Source organism: Glandiceps talaboti, chromosome 1, assembly GCF_964340395.1.
Source record: "Glandiceps talaboti chromosome 1, keGlaTala1.1, whole genome shotgun sequence".
Taxonomy (NCBI): domain Eukaryota; kingdom Metazoa; phylum Hemichordata; class Enteropneusta; family Spengelidae; genus Glandiceps; species Glandiceps talaboti.
In genome coordinates, this window is record NC_135549.1 from 34,833,644 (window position 1) to 34,855,816 (window position 22,173).

The 22,173-nt window shown below is 37.3% G+C and overlaps 1 protein-coding gene across 1 annotated transcript in view; it reads right to left on the reverse strand.

Annotated features, from left to right (window-relative positions):
- Positions 1-22,173, reverse strand: part of LOC144436070 (vezatin-like) — a 135,712-nt gene that overhangs the window by 14,668 nt on the left and 98,871 nt on the right. The window contains exon 5 of the mRNA XM_078124739.1: positions 5,144-5,440. Coding sequence (XP_077980865.1) covers positions 5,144-5,440 — 297 coding nt within the window. The remainder of the gene's footprint in view (positions 1-5,143; positions 5,441-22,173) is intronic.

Sequence of the window (22,173 nt, forward strand, 5' to 3'; positions counted from 1 at the left end):
AAAAAATATACCGCCAATGACGTTGTAGCACAACTATACATTTTAAAAAAATATACCGCCAATGACGTTGTAGCACAACTATACATTTTAAAAAAATATACCGCCAATGACGTTGTAGCACAACTATACATTTTAAAAAAGTATACCGCCAATGACGTTGTAGCACAACTATACATTTTAAAAAAATATACCGCCAATGACGTTGTAGCACAACTATACATTTTTAAAAAAATATACCGCCAATGACGTTGTAGCACAACTATACATTTTTAAAAAAATATACCGCCAATGACGTTGTAGCACAACTATACATTTTAAAAAAATATACCGCCAATGACGTTGTAGCACAACTATACATTTTAAAAAAATATACCGCCAATGACGTTGTAGCACAACTATACATTTTAAAAAAATATACCGCCAATGACGTTGTAGCACAACTATACATTTTAAAAAAATATACCGCCAATGACGTTGTAGCACAACTATACATTTTAAAAAAATATACCGCCAATGACGTTGTAGCACAACTATACATTTTAAAAAAATATACCGCCAATGACGTTGTAGCACAACTATACATTTTAAAAAAATATACCGCCAATGACGTTGTAGCACAACTATACATTTTAAAAAAAATGTTTATCCATATGTTAGTCCATGCTAACAATAGGTGTTCATTTGCTGAATGACTATCCAGTTGCCTATCCAACAATGTTGCTATCTTTGCGATATATGTGATCATTTGGCTGTTGCTATGGGCATAGTCATGTTGCGAGATATATTTGCATACATTTTTGAATATTTTTGTTCACTTGTGTATGATATTCTCATTATCTGGGCAATATATGTGATTATTTGGCTGTTGCTATGGGCGTGGTCTTGTTGCTGGGTACATTTGCATACATGTTTTGAATGTTTATGCATTTGTCTTTCAATTCCTGTTATCTTTGCAATATACGTGATCATTTGACTGTTGCTATGGGTGTGGTCTTGTTGCTAGGCAAATTTACATACATTTTTTGAATGTTTATTCATTTGCCTACCAGATGATGTTGATTGACCAAAATATACTGCCATTTTCTTGTTGCTAAGGGTGTGGTCATGGTTGCTAGGGCCAATTGTGTCAAAATATTTTGAAGAAAATCTGCAGAATAACACTTCTAGAAACATCTCACCAAGTTTCAGTCTTACTGACCAAGTACTTCTTGAGATATAACATTTTTTGACCAAAATTCACATTTTTACACCTAATTTGCATATTACTGATGAGATCATTATATGCTTAATATTTCTTCATCTATATACCCACAGATGCATCCCTATTATATTTCTGCCCAATCTGCTGAATAGTTTTGGAATTATAGGTTTTTGACCAAAAAGACACATTTTTAGAACTCATTTGCATATTACTAAGGGAATCATCATGTCATGAACAAATCCAGACAGAGACAGACAGACAGACACTTTGCCATGCATATAGCACTACTGAACCTTATCAGTTCAGTTGTGCTATAAATACAAAAAAAATCACAAAATATAGAAAAGAATGTGCTGACTTGAAATTATGAAATCTGGGTAAGCTACCCTCTGGGCATCTACACGCCAGATATCAAAGCAATCGGACAAGCAGTATTTGAGAAGAAGTTGTAAATATCATTCTTGACAAAAATATCGTAAAAATCTGAAAATGGCACAGATTAACTTGGCATGAACAAATCTGATTAGCCTTCCCCCAAGGAACATGCAGACCAAATATCAAAGCATTCTAATTGCAGTTTCAGAGAAGAAGATGAAAATAGAAAAAGTTGACGGACGGATGACAGACAACGATGGAGAATCAACCTAACCCTTAAGCGCCACTCGGCTGTCACTGACAATGGTAATTGCTAATGTAAAAATACCGCCAATGGCATTGTAGCACAACTACAGTTTTTAAAAATGTTTATCCATATGCTAGTCCATGCTAATAATAAGTGTTCATTTGCTGAATGACTATCCAGTTGCCTATCCAACCATGTTGCTATCTTTGTGATATACACAATCATTTGGCTGTGGCTATGGGCATGGTCATGTTGCTAGATATATTTGCATACATTTTTGTATGCTTTTGTTCACTTGTGTATGGATTCCTGATATTATCTTTGCAATGGGTGTGGTCATGTTGCTAGACATATTTGCATAGTATTACATTTTTTCACTGTTCGTTCACTTGTCTATGAAACCCTGATGTTACCTTTGCAATATATGTGGTCATTTGGCTGTTGCTATGGGCGTGGTGTTGTTGCTAGGTATATTTGCATACATTTTTGAATGTTTATTTATTTGTCTATTTATTCATGTTATTATCTGTGCAATATATGCAATCATTTGGCTGTTATGGGTGTGGTCTTGTTGCTAGGCATATTTGCATACACTTTTTGAATGTTAGTTCACTTGTCTAAGAATCCTTGTTATCTTTGTGAAATACACCATTGTGTGTCTGTTACTATGGGCGTAGTCATGGTTGCTATGGATATTTGCACACATTTTTTTGAATGTTCATTTACTTGCCTACCAGATCATGTTATTTTAGCAAAATATATTGTCAATTGGTCATTGCTAAGTGCATCGTTATGGTTGCTACGGTCAATTGTCAGAATGATTTGAACAAAATCTGCAGAATAACACTTCTTGAAATATCTCACCAAATTTCAATATCACTGACCTTTTGAGATAGGAGTTTTTGACCAAAATTCACAATTTTACACCTAATTTGCATATCACTGATGATATTATAACATACTTACTATTTCTTCATCTATATACCCCTAATCCATGCCCATTAAAGTTCAGCCCAGTCTTGCTCAGTACTTTTGGAATTAAAAGATCTTTTTACTAAACAAGACACATTTTTAGCCCTAGTTTTCATATTACTCATGGAATCATAACAAATCTTAATCGAACATCCTTAAGAATGTCCCCACCAACTTTCAGCCATCTTCTACATAATTTTTTGACAAAAAATGACATCACACCTGTGAGATTCAATCATTTTGCTTCGAACAATTCCCCAACTAGACACCAAAAGTAATGTCTCCACCAAATACCAAGGCAATCGGACAGGCGGTTTTTGAGATTAAGTCATACAAACACACATACACACACAAACACTGTACCATAGCATAACTATGTTACTACTGAACCTTACCCGTTCAGTTGTACTTATAAAACTATATAACTTTTACTGTGCCTTGAGACAGGGAGTTTGATGCTTCTAAAATTGCATTTTCTGACCCAGGTCAACACAGTCCTCTGGTGCAATCATTTTGCTTTGAACAATTTCCCAACTAGACATCTAATACTGAAACAATAGGCCCAGCGGCTTTCAAGTTTAAATCACACACACACACACACACACACACACACACACACACAAAGACACAGCACCATGCCTATAGTACTACTCAACCATTTATTGGTTCAGTTGTGCTAAAATATACATGAGCACCAAAAATAATGGTTGTGTATACTTCTTTTCTTCAATATTACTTGTAAACATGATTTAAAAGAAATTGACAATATGTTGACACTACTTGTGTCTGTGATTGGCAGGAATTGGCTTGATTTTGATTATTGGACCTGAAAGTCAAGGTCAAAGGCAAAGTCTCCAAAAATAGCTTGCATCTGATAATATGGGCGTAGACAATTGAATGGAGAGTCTGTATATTACACTTTTTGAGTTATGCAGTAAATACTGATTTTCAACTATATTGGCCATCATTCAGTCAAATTTGCATATATATATATAAAACAAAAAAAAACCTACAGCCCATATACAAAACCGAACGCAACCTTGCAATATGTCCATCGAGAGAGCAACCATCCCCCTAATATTATTAAAAACATACCAGCGGGGGTAAATAGACGCCTGTCATCTATATCATCAGACAAGCAGTTATTCGATCAAGCCGCACCTCAGTACCAGAAAGCATTACACGAAAGTGGATATAAATACAAACTTGAATATAAGCAAGGGAACAACCTCAGGAAAATCTTCAATCGTAACACAATTAAAATTAGTTACAGTTGTGTAACTAATACTAAATGTCTCATTGACAACCACAATAAAACACAACTGTCTACCCAGAACGGCTGTAAAAACGAGAATACTAAATTATGTAACTGTCGCGTGAAGGACACATGTCCCCTGGACGGGAAATGTTTACAAAACAGCGTGGTATACCAGGCAACAGTTCAGCGCAAAGACACCAATATCTGCGAAACGTATGTCGGACTTACTGAAAACGAGTTCAAGACACAGTACAGAAACCACACAGCTTCATTCTGCAACAATTTGTCAAGAAACTCAACAGAACTAAGTAAGTATGTATGGTTTCTTAAGGATAAAGAAATTGATTATGACATCACGTGGAAAATTATCGCGTGCGCGCGACCGTACAACAGCTCCAGTCAGAGATGTAATCTCTGCATAACTGAAAAGTACATTATAATTTGTCAACCTCATCGCTGCACTCTAAACAAACGGAATGAACTTGTGTCGTCGTGTAGGCATAGACATAAATCATTATTGCAGAACAATTAACTATGCAAATATGCTATGTTACTAGGTAGATATTCCCTGTTAGGAACATTAGAATAATAGAATTTAACGGTAAGGAAACGCAGATACTATATTCCATTCTACCACTGATGAGTGAGGAATACACACCTCACGAAACAGTTCTGTAGGGTCTATAGCATATAATTTGGTTCATATTTTCAAAACCTGTATATAAGTGGTCCATAAAAGATTTCATGACATCAATGAACCAATGAGACTGGAAGAATTTTTTTTAAACCGAAATCACACACCTGAAGTGCGATTTTCAATTGAACAATTTCTCATCTACACAATGTAAGTAACATCCCCACAAAATGCCAAAGGAATTGGTCTGGCAGTTTTTTACTTTAAGGTGTTCCACACACATTACTGAACCTCATTTCAGTTGTGTAAACAATTTTAAAAATGTGGATATCTAGCTTGCTTGCCATTGCACTTTGATCTAATTTGTGTGATGGATTTCACAGACCTATGAAATTGGTCAAATACATTACATACTGTGTTATTCATTGTCTTTGAACCAACAGAATGACTACTTACATGAAAAATCCCCTTGCTATGAGCTCAGACTCCTTCACTAAACGTATTGATTTCTTCAAGATGTTTATAAACATCTCACTCTGTTGTAGAAAGCTCTTTAACTTATCGATGTTACCAGTATGTAGTTGTTTTAATCTGTTTTGTTTAGCAACCCTTATAGTCTGTGTGATCAGGTACAGTACAAGCAGACTAACTAGAAATAATATCACCAACAAAATGCCTGGGTTGCTTTCTGTATCCACCTGTTTGCTGATACCAACAAGACAAGCAAGCAAAACAATTGTAGCAGGTAATATGCTGAAAATAAGAAAATGAAAATTGTTTAGAAAAACTATGATTCTCTTGAAAGTACATTAGAGGAAATAAAGTGACTACTTTAATCACATCTTATTATGTCATAAAAAGACATACCCCCCCCCCCCCCACAATACTTCTGATCTATGATTAAAGAATGAAATATATTTGTTCAGGTGAAAGTTATTTAGATTGCCAATGGCATTGTAGCACAACTGTACATTTAAAAAAAAATGTTTATCCACATGCTGATTGATGCTAGCTATAGGTGTTCATATCGTTTCCTCAATGATTATCCAGTTGCCTTTAGATCCCTGATGTTACCTTTGTGATATACATCATCATATGGCTGTTGCTATGGGCGTGGTCTTGTTGCTAGGCGAATTTACATACATTTCTTTGAATGTTTATTCATTCATTTATTCATTCATTTTATTGCCAATTTAAAGTAAGTGACAATTACATAATGACAGGAAATAAATAAACAAATTGGCAATTTGGAGTAAAAAAAATACCACCAATGGTGTTGTAGCACAACTGTACAGTTTATAAAAATATTTATCCATATGCTAGTCCAGGCTAACAATAGGTGTATGCCTATCCAACCATGTTGCTATCTTTATGATACATGTATATGCTATCATTTGGCTGTTGCTATGGGCATGGTCATGTTGCTAGATATATTTGCATACATTTTTGTATGTTTATTCAATTGTCTATTAAAACCCATTATTATTTTCACAATATATGTGATTATTTGGCTGTTGCTATGGGCGTGGTCTTGTTGCTAAGCACATTTGCATACATTTTTTTAATGTTTATTCACTTGCCTACCAGATGATGTTGATATTTGACCAAAATATACTGCCATTTGAATGTTGGTATGGGCGTGGTCATGGTTGCTAGGGACAATTTTGTCAAAATGTTTTGAAGAAAATCTGCAGAATAACAGTTCTAGAAACATCTCACCAAGTTTCAGACTCATTGACTAAGTACTTTTTGAGATATAAGTTTTTGACCAAAAGTGAACATTTTTACACCTAATTTGCATATCACTCACGGAATCATTGTATGCTTAATATTTCTTCGTCCATACATCCCTCAATGCATTCCCATTAAATTTCAGCCCAATCTGCTCTGTAGTTTTGGAATTATAGATCTTTAACCAAAAAGACACATTTTTAGCCCTAATTTGCATATTACTGATGGAATCATCATGTCATGAACAAATCTTACTTTACACCCCTTAAGAATGTTCCCACCAAATTTTACACCAATCTGCCCAGTAGTTTCTGAGCTTAAGTTTTTTGACCAAAAATCACATTTTTTGACCCAAATCACACACCTGTGATGCGATCATTTTGATTTGAACAATTTCCCAACTAGACACCCAAGATAATGGACCCACCAAATATCATGGCAATCATTTCAGCGTTTTTTTTACTTTAAGTTGTTCACACACACACACACACAGACAGACACGGGCGATCCCTATAGCACTACTGAACCTCAGTTTAAATAAGTTGTGCAAAAAAATAGCTTTTCGCTAATCAAGTTTGACTCCACTTCAGAGTTCATTCGCATCAACAGTGATAAGGGCTACATCTATTATCTATTAATCCATTTTATCTTTGCAATATATGGGATAATTTGGTTGTTGCTAAGAGTGTGCTCAGGATTGCTAGGGCCAATTGTGTCAAAATGTTTAAACAAACTCTGCAGAATACCACTTCTAGAAACATCTCACCAAATTTCAGTCTCATTGGCCAAGTACTTTTTGAGATATAAATTTTTGACCAAAATTCACATTTTTACACCTAATTTGCATATTGCTGATAAGATCATTATATGCTTAAAATTTCTTCATCTATACACCCCCAGACACACCCCCATTAAATTTCACTCCAATCTGCTCAGTAGCTTTTGGAAGAAAAGATTTTTTACCAAAAACCCCCACATTTTTAGCCCTAATTTGCATATCACTGATTGAATCTTCATGTCATGAACAAATCTTACTTTATACACCCCTAAGAATGTTCCCACTAAATTTCATACCAAGTTTTTTGACCAAAAGTGTCATTTTTTTTTACCAATATCACACACCTGTGATGCAACATATTGCTTTGAATACTTTCCCACCTAGACACCAAAAGTAATGTCTCCATCACATACCAAGGCAATCGGTCTGGCAGTTTTTGAGATTAAGTCATCCACAGACATACACATACACACACAGACTGAGACAGACAGACAGACAGACAGACAGACAGACACCATGATGATAGCACTACTGAACCTTACCAATTCAATTGTGCTTTTTTAAAAAGCAAGACCTGTGGTAGTAAAGGTACAATTCTACATAAAATAATATATGCACTGTCAATAATACACTTTTATCTTTGGTTCATTTACAAAGCATGCTAGCCTAATTTAAGCCAAATAAAATAAAATCGTAAAATTGCAAAGTCTCGCAAGAAATAGTGAAAGTGGAAACTGACATCAACTTAAAAAGACAATATGAAACTGTTCTTCCAATCTGTAATGGCTGCACATCTGATAGGAAGAAATAAAAAACACAGAGACCATTTGAAAACAATGGAAAACCGGAACTAGACACTCACACATGGAAAAAAAAATAAAATGAAAAATCTACCTACCCCATCTATTTTAAAATTGAATGTAATCAGAACCACATACATTTTTTTATGCCCTACTGCTGTATCTGGTTATAATCTGCCCTTGTAACTGTCTCTCATAGATCACACTACTGTATCTGGTTATAATCTGCCCTTGTAACTATCTCTCATAGATCACACTACTGTATCTGGTTATAATCTGCCCTTCTAACTGTCTCTCATAGATCACACTACTGTATCTGGTTATAATCTGCCCTTGTAACTGTCTCTCATAGATCACACTACTGTATCTGGTTATAATCTGCCCTTGTAACTCTCTCTCATAGATCACACTACTGTATCTGGTTATAATCTGCCCTTGTAAATGTCTCTCATAGATCACACTACTGTATCTGGTTATAATCTGCGCTTGTAACTATCTCTCATAGATCACACTACTGTATCTGGTTATAATCTGCCCTTCTAACTGTCTCTCATAGATCACACTGCTGTATCTGGTTATAATCTGCCCTTGTATAACTGTCTCTCATAGATCACACTGCTGTATCTGGTCTATCTGCTAGACTCTGGATGTTCTTCCGATACAATTTACAACACATAACCGAACATCGCTATCAAGGATGGAACATCCAAGCCCTAAATGCGAACTTTGTTCACTTATTGTATCGGAAGAAGGGCAGATTATAACCAGATACAGAAGAGTAATCTATGAGAGAGAGTTAGAAGGGCAGATTATAACAAGATACAGTAGTGTGATCTATGAGAGAGAGTTAGAAGGGCAGATTATAACAAGATACAGTAGTGTGATCTATGAGAGACAGTTAGAAGGGCAGATTATAACCAGATATAGAAGTGTAATCTATGAGAGACAGTTAGAAGGGCAGATTATAACCAGATATAGAAGTGTAATCTATGAGAGACAGTTAGAAGGGCAGATTATAACCAGATATAGAAGTGTGATCTATGAGAGACAGTTAGAAGGGCAGATTATAACCAGATACAGAAGAGTAATCTATGAGAGAGAGTTAGAAGGGCAGATTATAACCAGATATAGAAGTGTAATCTATGAGAGACAGTTAGAAGGGCAGATTATAACCAGATATAGAAGTGTGATCTATGAGAGACAGTTAGAAGGGCAGATTATAACCAGATATAGAAGTGTAATCTATGAGAGACAGTTAGAAGGGCAGATTATAACCAGATATAGAAGTGTAATCTATGAGAGAGAGTTAGAAGGGTAGATTATAACCAGATATAGTAGTGTGATCTATGAGAGACAGTTAGAAGGGCAGATTATAACCAGATACAGTAGTGTAATCTATGAGAGAGAGTTAGAAGGGCAGATTATAACCAGATATAGTAGTGTGATCTATGAGAGACAGTTAGAAGGGCAGATTATAACCAGATACAGTAGTGTGATCTATGAGAGAGAGTTAGAAGGGCAGATTATAACCAGATATAGTAGTGTAATCTATGAGAGAGAGTTAGAAGGGTAGATTATAACCAGATATAGTAGTGTGATCTATGAGAGACAGTTAGAAGGGCAGATTATAACCAGATACAGTAGTGTAATCTATGAGAGAGAGTTAGAAGGGCAGATTATAACCAGATATAGTAGTGTGATCTATGAGAGACAGTTAGAAGGGCAGATTATAACCAGATACAGTAGTGTGATCTATGAGAGAGAGTTAGAAGGGCAGATTATAACCAGATACAGTAGTGTGATCTATGAGAGACAGTTAGAAGGGCAGATTATAACCAGATACAGAAGGGTAATCTATGAGAGAGAGTTAGAAGGGCAGATTATAACAAGATACAGAAGTGTGATCTATGAGAGACAGTTAGAAGGGCAGATTATAACCAGATACAGTAGTGTGATCTATGAGAGAGAGTTAGAAGGGCAGATTATAACCAGATACAGTAGTGTGATCTATGAGAGAGAGTTAGAAGGGTAGATTATAACCAGATACAGTAGTGTGATCTATGAGAGAGAGTTAGAAGGGCAGATTATAACCAGATATAGTAGTGTGATCTATGAGAGACAGTTAGAAGGGCAGATTATAACCAGATACAGTAGTGTGATCTATGAGAGAGAGTTAGAAGGGCAGATTATAACCAGATATAGAAGTGTGATCTATGAGAGAGAGTTAGAAGGGTAGATTATAACCAGATATAGAAGTGTGATCTATGAGAGAGAGTTAGAAGGGTAGATTATAACCAGATACAGTAGTGTAATCTATGAGAGAGAGTTAGAAGGGCAGAGTATAACCAGATATAGAAGTGTAATCTATGAGAGACAGTTAGAAGGGCAGAGTATAACCAGATATAGAAGTGTAATCTATGAGAGACAGTTAGAAGGGCAGATTATAACCAGATACAGAAGGGTAATCTATGAGAGAGAGTTAGAAGGGCAGATTATAACCAGATACAGTAGTGTGATCTATGAGAGACAGTTAGAAGGGCAGATTATAACCAGATACAGAAGGGTAATCTATGAGAGAGAGTTAGAAGGGCAGATTATAACAAGATACAGAAGTGTGATCTATGAGAGACAGTTAGAAGGGCAGATTATAACCAGATACAGTAGTGTGATCTATGAGAGAGAGTTAGAAGGGCAGATTATAACCAGATACAGTAGTGTGATCTATGAGAGAGAGTTAGAAGGGCAGATTATAACAAGATACAGAAGGGTAATCTATGAGAGAGAGTTAGAAGGGCAGATTATAACCAGATACAGTAGTGTGATCTATGAGAGACAGTTAGAAGGGCAGATTATAACCAGATACAGTAGTGTGATCTATGAGAGACAGTTAGAAGGGCAGATTATAACCAGATACAGTAGTGTGATCTATGAGAGACAGTTAGAAGGGCAGATTATAACCAGATATAGAAGTGTGATCTATGAGAGACAGTTAGAAGGGCAGATTATAACTGTTAGTATATATGAGTTAATGTATGAAGTCACAGTTATAGGTCAAAGGTCATGTATAATGTTGTTGATGACGTCAGGTCACCTTGTAATAAAGATGGCGTACTTTGTGTAAGTCTGATGTGTCGTCTCAGTGATAGTTATAGCATTTAGTAACTATAGACTGATCATAGGCCATAACATGGTGTCAGAAGTAAACTTGGGTCGTCAGCGACTAGTGAGTAGCAGTATTTTGATGCAGTAGAGTCCATAATTGCGAGCGAAACTGATTGTTTCTTCACGGAAATTTCCACAACTTCCGACGTCTCAGCACAGACACGTGGTATCAGCTAACCTAGCCGTAAGTACACGTTTCGATTAGAAACATTATGGCTTCATACCAGATACCAGCACCGCAACCCATGAACGTGAAAGGGGATGTTTCCACGAATTGGAACAATTTTAAAGCAGCTTGGGACTACTATATCACTGCCACTGAGTTGAAAGAAAAATCCAAAGAAGTTCAAGCTGGAGCCCTGTGTAGTGTAATGGGTATGGACTGCGTCAAAGTCATGAAAAGCCTCACTACCTTGTCCGATGATGACAAGAAAGACCCAGATAAGATTTTGAAAGCACTAAGTGACCATTTTGTGCCTCAAAAGCATCTACTATTTGAAAGGGTTAAATTTGGTTCTGCTAACCAAACTGACCACGAAACTATTGACCAATATGTAGTGAGACTGCGCCAACTAGCAGAGTCTTGTGAGTTTGACACTCTGAATAACAGTTTGATACGAGATAGACTAGTTATGGGCACTCACGATTCAGCCACTAGAGACAGGTTGCTAAGGGAACGCCCAGTCCCTGACCTGAGTAGATGTATTGAAGCACTGAGAGTAAATGAACAGACAAGAGTACACAAAGAGCAGATGAAAGAATCTACAGAAATACAAGATACTGTACATGGTGTACATAAGCAGAGTCGTCAAGGCAACACCCGAAGCAAGGGAAAGCAAGTCAAGAATGACAGATCAGGATACTACAAGAAACAAAACACAAGCAGTGTATGCAAGTATTGTGGTTCAGATCATGCTAGAGATAAAAGCAGATGTCCTGCCTATGGAAAAGACTGTAACAAGTGTGGCAAACCTAATCACTTTGCAGCTGTATGTCTGGGACATAGAAGAATGTCCAGACAGGGATCTAAGAAAGTGCATCACACTACAGCCCAAGACAGATATGAGGATGATTCTGAGGATTCTAATGATTCCATTTTTACTGTTCATCGTCTGGGTGCAGTACAACATATGGATGTCAAGTCAGCATTTATGGTACCTTTAACATTTCACACAGCATATCCATCTACAGTCTCTGTACAGCTTGACTCTGGAGCGACATGTAGTGCCATGTCATACACAGATCTACAGAACATTTTGCAAATAGGTCGTGTGAAATTGGATCCGCCTAAAGGCAAAATCAAGCTGTATGATGGTAGAGTGATTACTCCATTGGGTACATACACGTTGACTGTTAGTCATAGCAACGGTTGTAAACATCGCACAACATTTGACATTCTAAGGCAAGCACCATGGCCCATTATAGATGGCAACACTTGCATTAGGAATGGATGGTTGTCACTTCAGCTTACCAAGTCAGTGAATATGATACAAGGAGAGGAATACAAGCCTGTATCATTTGAGCATATTATGCATGAATATAAAGATATATTCACAGGACTTGGATGTTTACCTGGTGAATATCATATCCAGGTAGATCCTACTGTTCAGCCAGTTCAGCATGCTCCGCGTCGAGTACCAGTGCCTTTGAAGGAGAAGCTAAAGACTAAAATTGACGAAATGGAGAAACAAGGCATCATAGCCAAGGTAACAGAACCAACTGACTGGATCAGCAGCCTTGTAGCAGTACAGAAACCAAATAAGCTAAGAGTATGTTTGGATCCAAGAGACTTGAATAGAGCGATCAAGAGACCAAAATACCAGTTGCCTACAGTGGACGAACTGTTGCCCAAACTGGCAAATGCCAAGGTATTTACAGTATTGGATGCCAAAGATGGTTTCTTCCAGATAAAGTTAGATGAAGAGAGCTCTCACCTGACTACATTTTGGACGCCGTATGGTCGTTATCGTTACCTAAGAATGCCACAAGGCATCAGCAGTGCTCCTGAGGAGTACCAGCGTCGTCAAAATGAGATATTGTCTGGATTAAATGGCGTAGAAGCCATAGTCGATGACATTCTGTGCTACGGTTGTGGAAACACAATGGAAGAAGCAGTCAGAGATCATGACAAAAATCTGATGAAACTTCTAGACCGAGCACGCAAGACTAATCTAAAGCTGAATAAGAAGAAGTTCAGACTCAGGAAAAAGGAAGTCTCCTTTATGGGTCAGCTGTTCACCAGTGAAGGATTGAAGCCAGATCCTATGAAGGTGTCTGCAATTACCAATATGCCACCACCAAGCGATAAGAAGGCAGTACAGCGCCTGCTTGGATGTATCAACTACTTATCTAGGTTCATGCCCAAACTCTCTGAAGTTTGTGAACCTCTGCGTAAGATAATGGAGAAGAATATAGAGTTCGTATGGGAAAGCCAGCAAGCAGAAGCTTTTGCCACCATACAACAGCTTATCAGCACAGCACCACTACTCAAGTACTACGACGTACAAAGTGAAGTTACGATTCAGTGTGACGCCTCAGAGTCGGGACTAGGTGCTACATTACTACAGTGTGGACAGCCAGTAGCATTCGCATCTCGATCACTCTCAGCAACAGAACGCAGATACGCGCAGATAGAAAAGGAATGTTTGGCTATAGTATTCGCATGCTGTAGGTTTGACCAGTATTTGCATGGTAGAGAATCTATATCAGTTGAATCAGACCACAAACCCTTGGTCCCGATTTTCACCAAACCAATACACTCTTCGCCTAAACGGCTTCAGAGAATGCTGCTTCGATTGCAGAAATACAACCTACATGTTGAGTACTTACCAGGATCTAAGATGTTCATTGCAGACATGTTGAGCAGAGCTTACGAGCCCAGTACATATGCAGACATCAAGGAGGAAAGCACACCAGATTACCAGATATTCCAGCTTTCTAGAGAGAAGCAATTGTTTCAGGAAATTGCTGAGATCAATCAGGTAGAATATATGCGTTTATCTGAAGGCACACACCAGCAAGTAAAGTCGTGCACCAATGCAGATGCACAATTGCAAACTTTAATGAGTACAGTTATGATAGGATGGCCAGACTCGAGAGATAGCGTTCCAGTTTGCATCCTAGAGTATTGGAATTTCAGAGATGAACTCACTGTACAAGATGGTGTTTTGTACAAGGGGATGAAGGTGATTATTCCAGTTAGTATGCGATCACAGATGATTGCGAGAGCGCATTCTAGCCACTTAGGCCCGGATGCTTGTGTGAGGAGAGCTCGTGACGTTCTTTTTTGGCCAGGTATGGTAGCAGAAATTAGGGACAAAGTACAGTCATGTGGAATTTGTAATGACTTCCTAGCCAAACAACAAAAGGAACCATTAATGACACATAAAATTCCCAGCACACCATGGTCGAAGGTTGGTCAAGATCTCTTCACATTATATGGAGAAAATTATCTAGTCACCGTTGACTACTACAGTGATTATTTTGAGTTAGACTTACTTAATGACACTTTGTCTACTACTATAATCAATACTACCAAGATTCATTTCGCAAGACATGGAATAGCGGATATGGTAACAGACAATGGTCCGCAATACATCAGCGATGAATTTTCCACTTTTTCTAGCGAATGGGAGTTTAAACACACAACTACTTCACCATATCACAGCCAAAGTAATGGCAAGGTAGAGTCAGCAGTGAAGATTGCTAAGAAGCTTGTTAAGAAAGCTAAACGTGATAGTAAGTGCATACAATTAGCCTTGCTTGAATGGAGAAATACACCTGATATATATGGTTCAAGTCCAGTTCAAAAACTAATGTCCAGAAGGACAAGAACCACTATACCAACATCTGAACCATTACTAAAACCACAAATTGTTGATGGTGTTTATGACAACATCATAACCAAACGTCAGAAAGCCAAAGCAGCATATGACAAACATGCTAAGCCACTTCCAGCATTGGAGATAGGGGATTCGGTGAGATTACAGCCGATAAGACATAGAGAACCATGGGAGAAAGGAATGTGTGTAGCAAAGGTTGGCACGCGTTCATACTTGATAGAGTCAGAACAAGGTAAACTGTATCGAAGAAATAGGAAATTTCTACGACCAGATCATAGTGATGTCAAACCACATACAACACAAATAACACCCAGTAAGTTTGAGAAAACAACAATGTCTCATCCTGTAAAGTCAGAAATTGAAAACACTGTGAAACAGTCTTCCACAACAGCGCCCTCATCTGGACAAAAGGATATGTCAACCAGCATCACAACAGCTAAATGTAAAGACAATATCATTGACTCAAAGCCATTGGTTTCAACACCAGTAACAAAAGTAGTAACCACAAGGTGTGGGAGGCAAAGCGTTGCACCACACAAGTATAAAGACTTTACTGTCTAAATTGAAGTTTAAACTTGGTTATAGTTTGTGTTCAACTATATAAATGTACAGTTATGCATGCAACTGTCAATTGCAAGTACGGACCATATAAAGATATAAAGACTCGGAGAACAATGAACAATTATTGACAGTACAGTATTGATTTCATATCATATGCTTTGATGAACACGTTACAGTATAGTCTACTGACTCGCCTGAGATTTGATATTATTGCCAAAGACAATGCAATAACCGTTACTCTGATTTGACGTAATTGCCAAAGACAATGCAATAACAAAACACTGTATAATGTCAAAGTCAGATGTTTACAAATACAAATCTTGGAAAAAGGGAGATGTTAGTATATATGAGTTAATGTATGAAGTCACAGTTATAGGTCAAAGGTCATGTATAATGTTGTTGATGACGTCAGGTCACCTTGTAATAAAGATGGCGTACTTTGTGTAAGTCTGATGTGTCGTCTCAGTGATAGTTATAGCATTTAGTAACTATAGACTGATCATAGGCCATAACAATAACCAGATATAGAAGTGTAATCTATGAGAGATAGTTAGAAGGGCAGATTATAACCAGATATAGAAGTGTAATCTATGAGAGACAGTTACAAGGGCAGATTATAACCAGATACAGTAGTGTGATCTATGAGAGAGAGTTAGAAGGGCAGATTATAACCAGATACAGTAGTGTGATCTATGAGAGACAGTTAGAAGGGCAGATTATAACCAGATATAGAAGTGTAATCTATGAGAGACAGTTAGAAGGGCAGATTATAACCAGATATAGAAGTGTAATCTATGAGAGACAGTTAGAAGGGCAGATTATAACCAGATATAGAAGTGTAATCTATGAGAGACAGTTAGAAGGGCAGATTATAACCAGATACAGTAGTGTGATCTATGAGAGACAGTTAGAAGGGCAGATTATAACCAGATATAGAAGTGTAATCTATGAGAGACAGTTAGAAGGGCAGATTATAACCAGATATAGAAGTGTAATCTATGAGAGACAGTTAGAAGGGCAGATTATAACCAGATACAGTAGTGTGATCTATGAGAGACAGTTAGAAGGGCAGATTATAACCAGATACAGTAGTGTAATCTATGAGAGACAGTTAGAAGGGCAGATTATAACCAGATATAGAAGTGTGATCTATGAGAGACAGTTAGAAGGGCAGATTATAACCAGATACAGTAGTGTGATCTATGAGAGAGAGTTAGAAGGGCAGATTATAACCAGATACAGTAGTGTGATCTATGAGAGAGAGTTAGAAGGGCAGATTATAACCAGATACAGTAGTGTGATCTATGAGAGAGAGTTAGAAGGGCAGATTATAACCAGATATAGAAGTGTGATCTATGAGAGACAGTTAGAAGGGCAGATTATAACCAGATATAGAAGTGTAATCTATGAGAGACAGTTAGAAGGGCAGATTATAACCAGATACAGTAGTGTGATCTATGAGAGAGAGTTAGAAGGGCAGATTATAACCAGATATAGAAGTGTAATCTATGAGAGACAGTTAGAAGGGCAGATTATAACCAGATACAGTAGTGTGATCTATGAGAGAGAGTTAGAAGGGCAGATTATAACCAGATACAGTAGTGTGATCTATGAGAGACAGTTACAAGGGCAGACTATAACCAGATACAGTAGTGTGATCTAAGAGAGACAGTTAGAAGGGCAGATTATAACCAGATATAGAAGTGTAATCTATGAGAGACAGTTAGAAGGGCAGATTATAACCAGATATAGAAGTGTAATCTATGAGAGACAGTTAGAAGGGCAGATTATAACCAGATATAGAAGTGTAATCTATGAGAGACAGTTAGAAGGGCAGATTATAACCAGATACAGTAGTGTGATCTATGAGAGACAGTTAGAAGGGCAGATTATAACCAGATATAGAAGTGTAATCTATGAGAGACAGTTAGAAGGGCAGATTATAACCAGATATAGAAGTGTAATCTATGAGAGACAGTTAGAAGGGCAGATTATAACCAGATACAGTAGTGTGATCTATGAGAGACAGTTAGAAGGGCAGATTATAACCAGATACAGTAGTGTAATCTATGAGAGACAGTTAGAAGGGCAGATTATAACCAGATATAGAAGTGTGATCTATGAGAGACAGTTAGAAGGGCAGATTATAACCAGATACAGTAGTGTGATCTATGAGAGAGAGTTAGAAGGGCAGATTATAACCAGATACAGTAGTGTGATCTATGAGAGAGAGTTAGAGGGGCAGATTATAACCAGATACAGTAGTGTGATCTATGAGAGAGAGTTAGAAGGGCAGATTATAACCAGATATAGAAGTGTGATCTATGAGAGACAGTTAGAAGGGCAGATTATAACCAGATATAGAAGTGTAATCTATGAGAGACAGTTAGAAGGGCAGATTATAACCAGATACAGTAGTGTGATCTATGAGAGAGAGTTAGAAGGGCAGATTATAACCAGATATAGAAGTGTAATCTATGAGAGACAGTTAGAAGGGCAGATTATAACCAGATACAGTAGTGTGATCTATGAGAGAGAGTTAGAAGGGCAGATTATAACCAGATACAGTAGTGTGATCTATGAGAGACAGTTAGAAGGGCAGATTATAACCAGATACAGTAGTGTGATCTAAGAGAGAGAGTTAGAAGGGCAGATTATAACCAGATATAGAAGTGTAATCTATGAGAGACAGTTAGAAGGGCAGATTATAACCAGATATAGAAGTGTAATCTATGAGAGACAGTTAGAAGGGCAGATTATAACCAGATACAGTAGTGTGATCTATGAGAGAGAGTTAGAAGGGCAGATTATAACCAGATATAGAAGTGTAATCTATGAGAGACAGTTAGAAGGGCAGATTATAACCAGATACAGCAGTGTAATCTATGAGAGATAGTTAGAAGGGCAGATTATAACCAGATATAGAAGTGTGATCTATGAGAGACAGTTAGAAGGGCAGATTATAACCAGATATAGAAGTGTCATCTATGAGAGATAGTTAGAAGGGCAGATTATAACCAGATACAGCAGTGTAATCTATGAGAGATAGTTAGAAGGGCAGATTATAACCAGATACTGCAGTGTAATCTATGAGAGACAGTTAGAAGGGCAGATTATAACCAGATATAGAAGTGTGATCTATGAGAGACAGTTACAAGGGCAGATTATAACCAGATACAGTAGTGTGATCTATGAGAGAGAGTTAGAAGGGCAGATTATAACCAGATATAGAAGTGTGATCTATGAGAGACAGTTACAAGGGCAGATTATAACCAGATATAGAAGTGTGATCTATGAGAGACAGTTAGAAGGGCAGATTATAACCAGAAACAGTAGTGTGATCTATGAGAGACAGTTACAAGGGCAGATTATAACCAGATACAGTAGTGTGATCTATGAGAGACAGTTACAAGGGCAGATTATAACCAGATACAGTAGTGTGATCTATGAGAGACAGTTAGAAGGGCAGATTATAACCAGATATAGAAGTGTGATCTATGAGAGACAGGTACAAGGGCAGATTATAACCAGATACAGTAGTGTGATCTATGAGAGAGAGTTAGAAGGGCAGAGTATAACCAGATATAGAAGTGTGATCTATGAGAGACAGTTACAAGGGCAGATTATAACCAGATATAGAAGTGTGATCTATGAGAGACAGTTAGAAGGGCAGATTATAACCAGATATAGAAGTGTGATCTATGAGAGACAGTTAGAAGGGCAGATTATAACCAGAAACAGTAGTGTGATCTATGAGAGACAGTTACAAGGGCAGATTATAACCAGATACAGTAGTGTGATCTATGAGAGACAGTTAGAAGGGCAGATTATAACCAGATATAGAAGTGTAATCTATGAGAGAGAGTTAGAAGGGCAGATTATAACCAGATACAGTAGTGTGATCTATGAGAGACAGTTAGAAGGGCAGATTATAACCAGAAACAGTAGTGTGATCTATGAGAGACAGTTAGAAGGGCAGATTATAACCAGATATAGAAGTGTAATCTATGAGAGACAGTTAGAAGGGCAGATTATAACCAGATACAGTAGTGTGATCTATGAGAGACAGTTACAAGGGCAGATTATAACCAGAAACAGTAGTGTGATCTATGAGAGACAGTTAGAAGGGCAGATTGTAACCAGATATAGAAGTGTAATCTATGAGAGACAGTTAGAAGGGCAGATTATAACCAGATACAGTAGTGTGATCTATGAGAGACAGTTACAAGGGCAGATTATAACCAGATACAGTAGTGTGATCTATGAGAGACAGTTAGAAGGGCAGATTATAACCAGATACAGTAGTGTGATCTATGAGAGAGAGTTAGAAGGGCAGATTATAACCAGATATAGAAGTGTAATCTATGAGAGACAGTTAGAAGGGCAGATTATAACCAGAAACAGTAGTGTGATCTATGAGAGACAGTTAGAAGGGCAGATTGTAACCAGATATAGAAGTGTAATCTATGAGAGACAGTTAGAAGGGCAGATTATAACCAGATACAGTAGTGTGATCTATGAGAGACAGTTACAAGGGCAGATTATAACCAGATACAGTAGTGTGATCTATGAGAGACAGTTAGAAGGGCAGATTATAACCAGATACAGTAGTGTGATCTATGAGAGAGAGTTAGAAGGGCAGATTATAACCAGATATAGAAGTGTAATCTATGAGAGACAGTTAGAAGGGCAGAGTATAACCAGATATAGTAGTGTGATCTATGAGAGACAGTTACAAGGGCAGATTATAACCAGATACAGTAGTGTGATCTATGAGAGAGAGTTAGAAGGGCAGATTATAACCAGATATAGAAGTGTAATCTATGAGAGACAGTTAGAAGGGTTGATTATAACCAGATATAGAAGTGTGATCTATGAGAGACAGTTAGAAGGGCAGATTATAACCAGATACAGTAGTGTAATCTATGAGAGACAGTTAGAAGGGCAGATTATAACCAGATACAGTAGTGTGATCTATGAGAGACAGTTAGAAGGGCAGATTATAACCAGATATAGAAGTGTGATCTATGAGAGACAGTTAGAAGGGCAGAGTATAACCAGATATAGAAGTGTGATCTATGAGAGACAGTTAGAAGGGCAGATTATAACCAGATATAGAAGTGTGATCTATGAGAGACAGTTAGAAGGGCAGATTATAACCAGATACAGCAGTGTGATCTATGAGAGACAGTTAGAAGGGCAGATTATAACCAGATATAGAAGTGTGATCTATGAGAGACAGTTAGAAGGGCAGATTATAACCAGATACAGTAGTGTGATCTATGAGAGACAGTTAGAAGGGCAGATTATAACCAGATATAGAAGTGTAATCTATGAGAGACAGTTAGAAGGGCAGATTATAACCAGATATAGAAGTGTGATCTATGAGAGACAGTTAGAAGGGCAGATTATAACCAGATATAGAAGTGTAATCTATGAGAGATAGTTAGAAGGGCAGATTATAACCAGATACAGCAGTGTAATCTATGAGAGACAGTTAGAAGGGCAGATTATAACCAGATATAGAAGTGTGATCTATGAGAGACAGTTACAAGGGTAGATTATAACCAGATACAGTAGTGTGATCTATGAGAGACAGTTAGAAGGGCAGATTATAACAAGATATAGAAGTGTAATCTATGAGAGAGAGTTACAAGGGCAGATTATAACCAGATACAGTAGTGTGATCTATGAGAGACAGTTAGAAGGGCAGATTATAACCAGATACAGCAGTGTAATCTATGAGAGATAGTTAGAAGGGCAGATTATAACCAGATACAGCAGTGTAATCTATGAGAGACAGTTAGAAGGGCAGATTATAACCAGATATAGAAGTGTGATCTATGAGAGACAGTTACAAGGGTAGATTATAACCAGATATAGAAGTGTGATCTATGAGAGACAGTTACAAGGGCAGATTATAACCAGATACAGTAGTGTAATCTATGAGAGATTATAGTTAGAAGGGCAGATTATAACCAGAAACAGTAGTGTGATCTATGAGAGAGAGTTAGAAGGGCAGATTATAACCAGATACAGTAGTGTGATCTATGAGAGAGAGTTAGAAGGGCAGATTATAACCAGATATAGAAGTGTAATCTATGAGAGATAGTTACAAGGGCAGATTATAACCAGATACAGTAGTGTGATCTATGAGAGAGAGTTAGAAGGGTAGATTATAACCAGATATAGAAGTGTGATCTATGAGAGACAGTTACAAGGGCAGATTATAACCAGATACAGTAGTGTGATCTATGAGAGAGAGTTAGAAGGGCAGATTATAACCAGATATAGAAGTGTAATCTATGAGAGATAGTTACAAGGGCAGATTATAACCAGATACAGTAGTGTGATCTATGAGAGACAGTTACAAGGGCAGATTATAACCAAAAACAGTAGTGTGATCTATGAGAGACAGTTAGAAGGGCAGATTATAACCAGATACAGTAGTGTGATCTATGAGAGACAGTTAGAAGGGCAGATTATAACCAGATACAGAAGTGTGATCTATGAGAGACAGTTAGAAGGGCAGATTATAACCAGATATAGAAGTGTAATCTATGAGAGACAGTTAGAAGGGCAGATTATAACCAGATACAGTAGTGTGATCTA